At 24.6% G+C, this 13,577-nt stretch overlaps 1 protein-coding gene across 1 annotated transcript; it reads left to right on the top strand.

Annotated features, from left to right (window-relative positions):
- The first annotated feature begins 7,262 nt into the window (after window positions 1-7,262).
- On the top strand, window positions 7,263-13,205 carry LOC112599817 (nuclear valosin-containing protein-like). Its single transcript, XM_025346879.1, has 14 exons — window positions 7,263-7,465; window positions 7,532-7,667; window positions 7,725-7,917; window positions 8,135-8,225; window positions 8,289-8,462; window positions 8,535-8,669; window positions 8,734-8,953; window positions 9,028-9,301; window positions 10,477-10,783; window positions 10,855-11,022; window positions 11,087-11,206; window positions 11,285-11,503; window positions 11,563-11,790; window positions 13,032-13,205. Exons 1-14 carry the CDS (start codon window positions 7,349-7,351, stop codon window positions 13,083-13,085), a joined length of 2,436 nt encoding a protein of 811 aa, XP_025202664.1. The 5' UTR covers window positions 7,263-7,348; the 3' UTR covers window positions 13,086-13,205.
- Window positions 13,206-13,577: the final 372 nt, after the last annotated feature.

The raw sequence follows: 13,577 nt of genomic DNA, 5'->3' as shown, positions 1-13,577 counted from the left end.
CTAGCCTATACTGTAAAAGATCTTTAGGCATAATTTCTTTATAATTAACTGCCTTGCTGGTATCGAGTAGTTGCCTTTTATGCTTTCTTATCTGTTAACTATTTTAATTTAATAAAGTTTTGTACAATATTTCATTATTCTAATAAAATATACTTGAATAATTATATTTTCACTATTTCAGTTTTAAAATACAGGTAGTATAATTTCGGGTTTTCTTAAGCAGGTTATATGCGTTTTATCCTATATGTAATACCTACTGATATTATACTATAGTTAAATATTTAAACGTTATGTGTATATTATGGTTATACTATTGTTTTTGTCGATTTTCAATCAGTTTTTTTCTTATTTATTGACAAAAAAAATCCATATGTCTTTGCATTAGGTACTAAATTTCCTATTTTACCTACTACACATTAAATGAATTCATTAATAATTGTTTTATTTTTATTTTAGTAGATATTTATTAATTGATTATTATTTATATGGAAACCATAAACATAGGTTAGAATTTTATTTGTAGTCCAATATCAATTATAAGTTAATTAATAACTTGACTTATTAAATCCTCAAAAACTAGTTTAAAACATTATTAATGTTATTATAATAGTTTTCACACTATCAAGTTTTAGTAGATCATATGTTATTTAAATTGCTATTCCACATTAATGTTCTCGAATTATACTAACAATATAAATATATATAAAAATAATTCACTTATAACTGATACTTAACAGTTTTATATTTACGAAAGGTATAATATAGTGATTAAGTTAATTTTTAAAAATTGTATTCTTAAAAAGAGGAGGAAATACATGGACAAAAAATATTAAGAACTAATAATTTAATTTAAATCAAATTTAAATTTCTGTTTATTTTATATTTTATAGGTTTACACGTGAAAAATATTTACTACTGTTTTAACTTATACTACGCATTTACGTGTAAAAATATGCTTAAATTTATACTATACATATATAATGCATACGCATAAATTAAACTACCATCATATAACATAAGTTAGGCAATGTTTAGCTATTTCTGTCATAAAATAATATAATTTTTTACTTAATTTAAATTGTTCCTATGATAAATTTTAGGTAACAATTTATTACTTATGTCATACTTACAGTAACAATTTTAAAACTTGCGATTAATAATTATATTTGTATATAATACTGGTATATCATATAATATATGATGTTTGAAGTTACCTCTTATTTGTCATAAATTCGGACATGCATTTATTTAAAGTGTTATTCTTTTTTTTTTTTTGGTAAGACGAATTTAGAAATATAAAGGATAAGTTTGGACATAATAGAATGTTTTTTATAAAAAGTAGTGAAAATAAATCAACAAAAAGAATGAAGTTTTTCAATCTGTTATTAACAAACGTCTATTTAAAATAAAACATGCGTCTGAAGTTACACTACAGTTCGAATTAATGCTTTATAACGGTATAATATTAATACCTATATTATTATGTAAACTGTTGTCAATGTTGTAATAACGTACAATGTATGTTAGCGGCAATGATGATATTTAGTGAATTACTAGTCAAGAGCGATAATGACTGTTTTGCTAAGTTATATTAACGACTTTTGTTACCTAGCTATTTTAAATAATGTCTAACTTATAATAATATGTATTATATTATTATTAATGTATAATAATGTCAGGCAATGATGAAACATTCATATATTACCTAATTAATTTCAAGAATGTCAACGAATGTAAACGTACTAGAGAAATCAAAATAATAGTTACTATCTATTATAGTTATTTAGTTATTTCAATAATATGAAACCAATATTATAGTGCAAGTTTGTTTTTAATTTCGATAAAATTAAACAAATTTTCACGTTTAAAAAAAATTATTATTTATTTTTATTAACTACCTAGCAATTACCATAGAAACAAGTTATGAAATTTAAATATTACTAAGAGTTATGATAAAATTGTCTTCGTAAATCAATTATATTTTTTATTAACCTGTAAACGTTTAATACTTTATTAAAACTTGTACGCACTTGATTGCAGTCAATCCATCAAAAGTAAATCCTAACAGTTATAATATAAACTAAGCCTGACTTCATATAAAATAAAATAATAATTTAGATAATGATAACGTTATTGATGATAATTTTCATTAGGTCTTAAAGGTATCATAATATTAGTGTAATGTACGATCAGGAAATACCGAAAATACTGAGTACATATTTACACTTAGAATACTGCTCAATTTATTAATACGGATTATCATTATTTCCTAAAATGTCTATAGTCTTGAATTTAATATACCTATGTGTTTACGATTTTCAATAAGCTTACAAACTTGTCGTTTAGACGTTTAAAAAAAATAATAAATAGCTAATTACTATAATACTCAGTAGGTATTGTATTTTTGTTTAATGTAAATCATTTTATTCGAATCTATTTTTAATATTACTTTAATTATAATCATTAAACATTAATAAAAATCATTTTATTCATTGCGAACAAAATAGTTACTAAAATATATTGATGAATACTGACTAATGATGATAGTTGATAACTTAAAGAAAGGCTGATAAAAATATAACAAATAAAATTTATCATAATAGTATAGCATATTGTACAACTGCAGCTATTGCCAAAGAAGTCGAAGATTAATCAGATAAAAAAAAAAAAAAATGTGTTGTTCATTTATTGTAGTTTATTATTATCTACTATTTGATTGATAACATAAATTATTCATATCTATCTACAATACATAGTCCTGTAACAGCCGTCAATTTTACATTCATTTACTATGCATATATTATGGATTACAATTTGCCACTTGGTAACTATGACGGTATAAAGATATTTCGTTTGGCAATAATAAATATCAATGGATAAAGTTAGAATACCTAATCTAAGTATTTATACTAATCATTTTTGTTGTATTAATTTTGTATACTTAGCTGTACGTCAGTTTTTAATATAGGCTTTTTTAATTTTTGGAAGAAATATTTTGTAATGATTACTGTTTTGTTTTATTTACTTAAGGTATATACAATAGGTATTCGTGAATTGTAGTTCACTAATGTCCAATGTTCGAATTAGAAAAAAATGCATTTATATTTTAATTAATTTATGTGATTTTATATTATTTAGAACGTTATTATTATCAGCGTAGAACTATGTTAAAATGAAAGTATATAAAGAAGTATTAAAACGCTTTAAATTAATATTAATTAATATTTACTTTTATTTCAATTAATATTTTTTAAATGGTTACAATATTTTCAAGATATTTTTAGTAACAAAAATGTTATCATTTATTAATTAAAAAAATAAAAAGAAGAAATGTTATCATGTTTAAAAAATTATTTTCTAGATGTTTGATAAATATTTTAAAACTCAACGGTTATTTATATTCTAATAACAACATTGTTTTTAAGTTAGGTAGTTTTAGGTAAATATATTAAACTCCCATTTTCCTGTAATTGAATTTTTGTTTTAGACTTTTAGCTGAGTATTTTAAATAGTAAGTACTCGGAAATTGTACTTTTGAAAATAATCTAAGCACCAATTAGGTTTGCTTTTGTATTAAAAATCACCCTCTAAATAGAAGATTGAAATATTTTAAATGCTCTTAAATTTGATGACAGATAAAAAAATACACAAACATACTCCATTGTTGAACTATTACTGCATTCATCGCTCTACTTAGAATTTAATACAAGTCCCCTTCATTATTTACGAGTTCTTAAGGAATGTACACAGAAAGCTATGCTGCTAAAAAAAGAATGAATGTTTTAATATTTTAAATACAAAAACATGTTTTCATGTAATTATAATGTACGTAGAATATAGATATATTATGATGTTTCAAAAATAATTTAATGATACTTTTTTGTGTTTATTATTAACATTATTATATTTATGTTTAGCAGACAAATATATAATTTATTAATACTTCAAAATCTTCAAAATTAGTAGGTACAAATTATCTATCTATTTACTTGTTTATATATCGTTTCAAGCTATTTCAGTTGTGTTCGACTAAATGTATTCAATTAGTTGTAACAATAGGATCATTATCATCTTTCTCTAGAAATTCACCATTGATTAAAAATTTAAAACACTGAACATTTAAATTTTTATTAAAACGAAAATACGATTATGTGTAATAATCGTCAAGCAGTGTCGTAGTGGAATCAACGCAGGTAAGTGATTTTGAATAATAATAATTACAATAAAATAATTGTAAAAGTATAGCAATGGACGTATTTTATTGATAAATTTATATATGGCTCTTTCACGTGAAAATATTCAGCAAGGCGTGTGATTTCTAATAGCGGTTCATTAATTTTGGCCAAACGACTAAAAAAGGCCCATTTATAGATTATTAAATAGTTTTTATACACCCACAATATGAGTAATTAATTATACAATTATAAATCTATAACAACACTCATCAGAAGTTTATTTAGGAATTTTTAATGTAGAAGGGTAATCCAGATAATTTTCCTAACACAGTGATGTGGTCCATGTAAATACTCGTCCCACAGACCCTTCAACAATATACTATAAAAACTCTAAATTGTCGGAAATAGATTAAAAAAGAATCAGGTAGGTACATAACTTCGACCCTTAAAACTTAGAGTTGCTATTGTGACTTTACCGGATTTGAATAAACCGTCCCGATATCCCGACAATATGTTTTTGGATGATAACCAATAATTATCCCAAAATTTAATTTAATAAAAAAAATATTGTTTTGATAGATGATAAAATAAACAAATCGATTAATTGATTGGCTGACGAATACGTTCATTGTTTTCCTGTTCCCTCGTGACAACTTTTACAATCACTTATAACTAATAATTTTATCGATTTCATTGATTTTTAGATAAGAGTTTGTAATTTTTTATTTTTCAATTATTAAAGATATTCAGTATTTTTCAAAATTATCGCATAAACAAAAATAAATTTAGGAAAATATCAATGGAATTTTTTACGATAATCCACAGTGCTTGACAAAATAAAATAATTTATTTTTATTTTTATTATACTTCTTAACATTGGAATCTAAGGTCATTATAGCTTAAATTATATTTACACAATATTTGTAGTTTAGATTTAGCTTAAATTAAATTAAGTTTAGTTCACTTTTCTTTAGGAAGTTAATGATATTATTATTTGAGCGGAGGTAAGGTTGTAGTGCTTCTCCTAATATTGTCGTGGAATGTAGTGTTTATTTCTTGAGTATTCGAATTTTTGGCATTTAGTTAAGATGTACTTGAAGATATAATCCATTCAATTCAATTCACACATGGCTGGGTCGTTTTTGACATGAGGTGGTTGTTTGTTAGGAATGTTTGCCCTATTCAAACTATTCGAAGGTGATTAATAATGGTTTCGTTTTACCGTTTTAATTTTTTAAATCGGGGTTTAGCTATACATGGATTTATGTATTTTTTTTTTTTATTGTAATTTAAAAGCAAATAATATTAGAAACTTAACATTTTAACCAAATATTCATACATGCTTTAACTAGACATGAAAAAATTTAAAAACTTTTTATATTATTTAGTATTTATAGAGATATTTTATTTTTTCGACATTCTTAGTTTTTCTAATCTTTCTATGTATATGTAACATACAATTTTCATTTTTGAGTAAAGAGTCATAAATTAACACAAAGTACCTAATATTACACTAATATTTTTTATAAACATCTGAAGTTTAAATTTATATTAACGTTGAATTTAGATATTCGCGTCTAAAATCGTTCAAAAAGTATTAAAAAGTTTAATCGTAGAAACTTTAAGAAATTTTTCAACATTTAAGTTGATTTTTGATAGATAATAAAATTGATTTTTCTAGTAAAATAAAGAAATTATTTTTAAATATAACTGAGTTGTATCTAACTTTTTCCGAGTTAAATTTAATCTATCTTTCTATCGTTTTTTGTTTTGCCACAGTAGAAATATGAAAAAAAACGTAGGTAATTACAATGATTAATTTTATGATTTTCTGTTTCTTAACTCTGGACATATTTTTATATAAACACAAAAAGTAATAAACAGATTCGACGAAATTCTTAAGTCCTCGTTCGCTCGATCAAATATTGAGAGCTTAAAATAGTCCATACCATTTTCCGATTAATAAATAATATACAAAATAAAATATAGTGTATTGTTTAATTGAAACTATTGTCAAAGTGTGCGACAAAAAATCCTTGTTTATTGTATTTATTATTGTATTATTTAATAATAAAACCCAAATTTTAAAAATATATTTATAAATCACGTCTAAAATGTGTAGGAATAAATTATTTTAATTATAATAGAAGGTATTCCAATATTATTGTCTTCAATAGATTATTTCATTTTTTAAACAAGAAATGGGAAATCCATTGCCAATATTTTATTTACCTACATAAAATTCCGGTTGATTTTTTTTTGGAATTCCCCTTTACCCTGAATCATTTTTGTAACGCTATAAAAAATAATTGTTATTGTGATAATTCTACGGTATAGACTATTATAGATTAGAACAAAACGTGTAAAAAACGCGTTCGTCTAAATTCATATAGCAAAATATCCCAGACACCATTATCTGTATTCATCATGCCAATTTACTCTTTTACAGTTTTTACACACACTCGCCACCAAAACGAACGGTATTAATATGTTTTTATTTGCTAATTAGTAATTTGTAACAGTCTTTTAATCACATAAAAGACCATTTTTAAGGAGTTTAAAATAGGCAAAATTCTACGATCGCAGCGAACCGTGTGCGTTTTCTCGTGGTACAATGTATACTGTATAAGTGGTGTATGGTAACTACGAATATTAAATCACATGTGTGGCTCATAGAGCATTGATTAAGTCACAGATATCAATAAATATTTTGATTAAGTATATAAAATATAAAATGGTATACGTACAATGGTAGTAGGTACTACGGTGTTAATAATTTTTATAAAAGTATAAGTAAAATATTAAAACGGATATATATTTTAATTTCTAGAATATTAGTATATAATTTTCCTACGCCGTCGTTTTTGGTTCGATTAAAAAATAAAACACGATCGGGGAGAATTCAGAAAAACAATCATAATGAATAGCCGTTACACAAAATGATAATAATTATACTTCTCTTTCGATTGTATGTTTTTTTTTATAGGTTATGTGTCGCATGATGCACTGGCTTATCGTTATCACATAGTATTGTTCATAATATTATTACTGATATATTTTCAAAATTTTTTTTTTTCTAAACAATTTTTAATTTTGTGTTACACAAGTTTATTTGCTAATTAATAGTTATTATCAATTATTAAAAATTTGTTAGAGATTTTATTACCCTCAAAATGTTGCATTTACCTTATTACGATTTACAGACTAATTTCAGTTCAAAAAATTTGGGTAAGACATCATGGTCAGAAGTTCAATATTCGGATCGAAGTATCTTATATCGTATTGAGCAAGTAATTAAATCGAATAAAATATATTTTTGAATGCTTTTTATATCAAATGTAATTAATCTATTATAGTATTTAAACCGCTTTTTGCTATCAACAAAAAAACCAAGATTTCTTGATAGAGAAGTAATTGTCAATGCCCTGCGAACAGAGTATCCAGAGTATAATAGGAAACCTTGGGGTGTTATGTTAACTTTGACTGCTAGAGGTTTGTATCTTGTTAATATTAACCTTTTATCTCTTCGTAATGTTGTATTTATTTTAGCGTTAGTTGCACTCGATGAAACAAAAAAATTAAAAGGTGCCAAAGCATTAGAATACGCATCAGAAGACTCAACAATTGACATAATATCTTCTGAAGATGAGGATATTGACATAACAAATGATTTGGATCCTCCAGAAAATTCAAACCATTATATTACTGAAGTAAACAATTCAGCTTCGGAATTAGCCCAGGAGTATACATTATGTTTATTTTATTTTGTTATATCGGATTGCATAAATATTAATTAATTTAATAATTCACTTAAATGTAATAAACCAATAATTGGTTACTAAATCATGTTAAAAAGACTATAAGCTCGTTAATGATTCATTACTTATTCATGTACTAAATAATTATGCAATCTAGAATGTTTATAATAAGTATTTATAATACATAAAATATAATTTTAGAGTTGGATTAAATTCTTTCACCTATGATTTAACTACCAACAGTGAAAAAAATAAGCCAGCTACTTACCCTCCTAATGACTCTGAAATCATGGTATTTAATTTGATAAGTATTAACACTTAGAATTAAGAAAATTAATTAATTTATCATTTACAGCCTGGTTGGGTAATAGACAAGATGCCAATGAAAAGTGCAAAAAGAAAAAACAATTTAGACAAAACTGTCGAAGGAATGCCAACACCTTTGAAAAAAGTTTGTCAACAATTAGGTACTGCTGAAGAAGTAACTTTAACGTTTGATGATTTAGCTGGTTGTGATTCAGTGTTATTGGTATTAAACAGAATTAATCATAATAAGCTCTACATAGTTTTAGTAATTTGATCATATTATCACTATGTTTAGGAAATATGTCAGCTAATAATGCATATCAAGCACCCAGAAGTTTATAAGACATTAGGTGTATCTCCTCCAAAAGGATTTTTATTGCATGGCCCACCTGGTTGTGGTAAAACCCTCTTAGCACAGGCAGTAGCAGGAGTATGTAAATGCATGCATTATTTTTCATTAATATTTTTTAGTATTAACAATTATTGCATTTTAGGAGTTAAAAATTCCATTAATAAGCATTGCTGCTCCACAACTAGTTGTCGGTATAAGTGGAGAGTCAGAAAAACGAGTGAGAAAATTGTTTGAAACTGCTGTTAAATCAGCACCTTGTGTACTGTTCATTGATGAAGTAGACTCAATTTCTCCACACAGAGAAACAACTTCACGGGATATGGAACGTAGAATTGTTGCTCAATTACTATCATCATTAGATAGTGAGAACAATAATTTAAAATATAATTATAATGATTTATAATTATTGTATATTTTTACATTCATTTGATTTTAGGTTTAAAAGATGATGACAAAGTAATTGTGATTGGTGCTACAAATCGTCCTGACAGTTTAGATCCAGCATTGAGACGAGCTGGCCGGTTTGATCGTGAAGTTTGCCTCGGTATTCCTGATAGACAATCTCGTAGAGCAATGTTAGATCTGATGTGCAAAAATTTACGAATTGATCCAACTGTCAGTTTGGATAAATTAAGTGAATTAACACCAGGTTATGTTGGTGCTGATTTGAAATCCCTCACAAGAGAAGCAGCAACTATAGCAGCTAATAGGTAAATGTTTCTATTTTATACTTATTAGTTTTGTAGTAAAAAAGTGATATGTATTATATTGTATTATTTCTAATTCTGTAATTAGTTAATGTAAAGTTAATTTATGTAAATCCCAACCTAATTTTATATATTTATTTATTTGAAAAGTAAAATGAATATTTTGTATTATGCTATAACTAATTATTCTTAAACAGAATCATCCCTAAGCAGAGCTAATGAAGTTTTTACCTTGGACCTTTTATTTTTGACGTATTATGCAAAGTACGAAAACAAAACTAATTTTTAATTGTTTATTTTTAGATTAATGTTTAGGTATACTTTAGTCCAATTTATTAGCAATTATGATTATTTAACATTTATACAATTTCAACCATTCAGTTTTCATTGATGTTCTAGTACTATTTCAGTTCTCACATTAGCAATGATATAAAATTCTTACCCACATGTGTTGTCTCTGTTGTACTAATGAATAACATATAGTAAATGTTATGTTCAAAATAATTAATTTTACTGTTCTTTGGCATTAGAGTAAATTTATCTATTATTACATTTTAAGGTAAATGTTTAATCTAAGGGCCTTTACTCAATTTTTTTAATAGTTACATTTTTATGTAAATTATGTATATTTTAAAATTGTACATTTACTCATAATTTGCTTCGTAATGTAAACATTTATAAAAGTTTAATATTATAGAGAACCTTATAATATTTTTTATTTTAAATCCCATAATAGGTTAATTTAACTAGTGGAATAACTTTAATAATAATACAACATTATAATTGTTTTATTAAATTAACTGTTCTGTATGTCAAATATTCTGTAAAGAGTTAAATAACATTTATTTTATTGTTATAAATATGCATACATTTTATAAATGAATACTTTTTGTTTAGTAATTATTAATGCAATAGAACATTTCTAAGCTAAAAATCTTGAATCTTATAATGTTAGATCAATAATGTGTGTAGACAATTGAGCAAAGAATATTTTAAAAATAACAAACATTCTATATCCCTAAAGCCTATAATTTAGTTCAAATTCAATTTAAATCACCAAATTACTATAAAGTAAAGTTTATAAAGAATACTAACACTTTGTTATTCAACGATTTGAAATATATTTATACTAATAATTTACTTATTAAAGTATTATTTTACTTAATGTATTTTAATAGAACTATTGAAGCTATAAAAAAGAAGTTGCAAGTAATATCTGATGACGATAAACCTGATGAGACTGAACAATTGTTATCTTCAAACAAGAATGAAGTCAAAAATACATTGAAATTGCTTCGTTCAGATAATTTTATTCCGACAAATGAAATGAGTGAAATAAAAATTGAATTAAATGATTTTATAGAAGCTCTGAAGAAAGTGGTTCCTTCATCCAAAAGAGAAGGATTTGTTACAGTGCCCAATGTTACATGGGATGATATCGGTTCTCTAAAGAAAATAAGAGAAGAACTGCACATGGCTATGTTGGTCAGTATATTGATATTATTATTTTTATTTTTACCGATTTGTAATATAAACAACTTATTTAATTGTTTTAGGCTCCTGTAACTCACGCTAAAGAATTCACTGCATTGGGTTTAGATGTTCCTACTGGAGTTCTGTTATGTGGACCTCCAGGTTGTGGTAAAACATTGTTAGCCAAAGCTGTAGCAAATGAAGCTGGTATTAATTTTATATCTATTAAAGGCCCTGAATTATTGAATATGGTAAGTATAATATACTCGCTTAATTTTATATGGTTTAATTAACTTTATTATTTTGATCTATTAGTATGTTGGTGAAAGTGAACGAGGAGTACGTCAGTGTTTTCAAAGAGCACGCAATTCACAGCCTTGTGTCATATTTTTTGATGAAATTGATGCACTTTGTCCTAAAAGAAGTGACATGGATGTGTGTATAATTACTTAATATATAATTAATGTTAGTTTTGTTTGTGTATATGTTATAGAATTATTTTGTTCTGTTTAGGCAAATGGTCGTTCTGGTCAACGTGTTGTCAATCAATTATTAACTGAAATGGATGGTTTTGAAGGTGGTAGAAGTGGTGGTGTTTTTGTTATGGGTGCAACAAATCGGCCAGATATGATAGATCCTGCTGTACTTAGACCAGGACGTTTGGATAAAGTTTTATATGTTGGATTGCCAGATGAAGAAGGCCGCGTAGACATATTAAAAGCAGTGACTAAAGTATGAAGAACATTATTAAGTTAATCAATTTTAATACTAAAAACTTGTTGTATTTTTAGAATCGTAAAAAACCAGTGTTGGCTGATGATGTAGACTTGGAAGCGATTGGCAAAAATGAAAAATGTTCTCATTTCACTGGAGCTGATTTAGCTGCACTTGTACGAGAAGCAGGTATTTTATGTCTGCAAGAATATATAAGTTCAAATGATGTGAATAAACAATTGGCAATCCAGAGTAAACACTTTGAAGAAGCAATGATGAAAATAAGGCCTTCAGTATCTGCTGAGGTATTAAATTATATTATATTATATTATATTATACTACCCATTTAATGTTGTATACTTGTTTTCTTATAAGACATATTAGGTTTGTGATACTGCAGGAAAAAAATATTTTATACTAATTATGATATTAAAAAATTAAATCACACTTATAAGATTATAAAAATTATTAAATCAATGAGATATAAAAATTACAAATGTGAAAAATTTGTACTCATGATGAATTTATAAAATATAGTAAAAAAATTTAACTGAAAGGACACAAAAAAATTGAATCTAACATGGTAAATGTATTGTTCTTCTTTTATGAATAGTTTATAAATTATTCTTCTGTTACTTTTATGTTTCGTAAATCATAGCTAGAGGCTAAGATTAATAGGTAATATAAAATAGTATAATATGCATTTAATTTTCATAAAACTAGAAAAAAAAGATATTAATATATATTAATCATTTAATGACTTTGATTGGCATCAAATGTTTTTGGCATATACTTAAATTTGGAAAATACTCTATGAATTAAAATTAAATTCATCTCTATTGTCATGGTTAATATATTATGGATAAGACTTTAATTTTTATTCTGTAAATTTTATAGTTTTTAATTACTTTTTTAAATTTTAGCCACTATATGGGTCATATTAGAGGAGAAAAATTTAGATTAAAAAATTTGGCTAATTTGTATCCAAATTAAAAGTATTGTTTTATAATAAAATAATTTATATTTATGATAAGTCAATAATATTTTATATACAGAGAGATTCACCGAACATTTTAAGATAAATAATGCTTTGTCTTTTTAAAATAAATCCCTAAGGTTATTAATTATTATTTTATAAATTAATATGAATTATTTGATAGATTTTTACAACTAAATATTTTAACACTAGATTTTGAGAGTCCCAATCTAAAATTATAATGTAAAAAACTTTCAGTGCAAAAATATGATAATAAGTAAAAAAAAAAGTGCAACATTTGTAATATAAAATTAACAGCAATATCATTTTTTTGAGTTTCTAACTTAATTTATTTTTTTTTATCAAAAGTTTCTTGATATTTGATTTTTAACTTCTATTATTCAATAATCATTTTGCACATTATCTTTATAAATGTATTCAATTTTAAATCTGTTGTAACAATTTCACACTTTAAAAATGTATATAGTTTAAGAATAATTATTTTTTATTTAACAACACAGTTCAAGATAATATATTTATTAAAACTAAAATATTTTATTTTTTTTTCAGGATCAGGCACATTATGAATTATTGAAATTAGAATATGCTGCACCAAGAATTTGAAGTATAAAATATTATTTCATATATAAAATTAAATTCAATGATACTTGTTATGATGAGTGTTTGTTCCTGTTAATTTTTATTGTTTTGTAATTCATAATTAAAATTTCATTTACCATTGAATTGTTTTCTTATGAGTCATAATATTTTGAGACTCCACAATTTGTCTTAGGCTTTACAAATCATCAGAAGGACTATATTTTTGATATGTTTATTTTTTTATATTATTATTTTTTCTTAATATTCTATACATGGAGATTTTTTTTTGATGTGTTTTTTTTGCACATTGTCTCTTTTTACTTAATAACAAAGAAAAAATTTTTATAACATTTTTGTGTTTTCTTTTCTTTTGATAATATGTAAGTTTTAGGCAAACCATTAATTTTTTATCAAACGGCATTGCAATATGAAGCTTATTAACTCTTTATAAGTATTGTACATTGTATAATTGCCTTATGCTTCTATATTTATTATTAGGGCTCGGATGTTTATGAA

This window comes from Melanaphis sacchari, unplaced genomic scaffold, assembly GCF_002803265.2.
Source record: "Melanaphis sacchari strain LSU unplaced genomic scaffold, SCAv2.0 Contig55_pilon_pilon, whole genome shotgun sequence".
NCBI classification, from domain to species: domain Eukaryota; kingdom Metazoa; phylum Arthropoda; class Insecta; order Hemiptera; family Aphididae; genus Melanaphis; species Melanaphis sacchari.
Note: the sequence above shows the minus strand (reverse complement) of the source record. Positions and strands in the feature narration are given on the sequence as shown.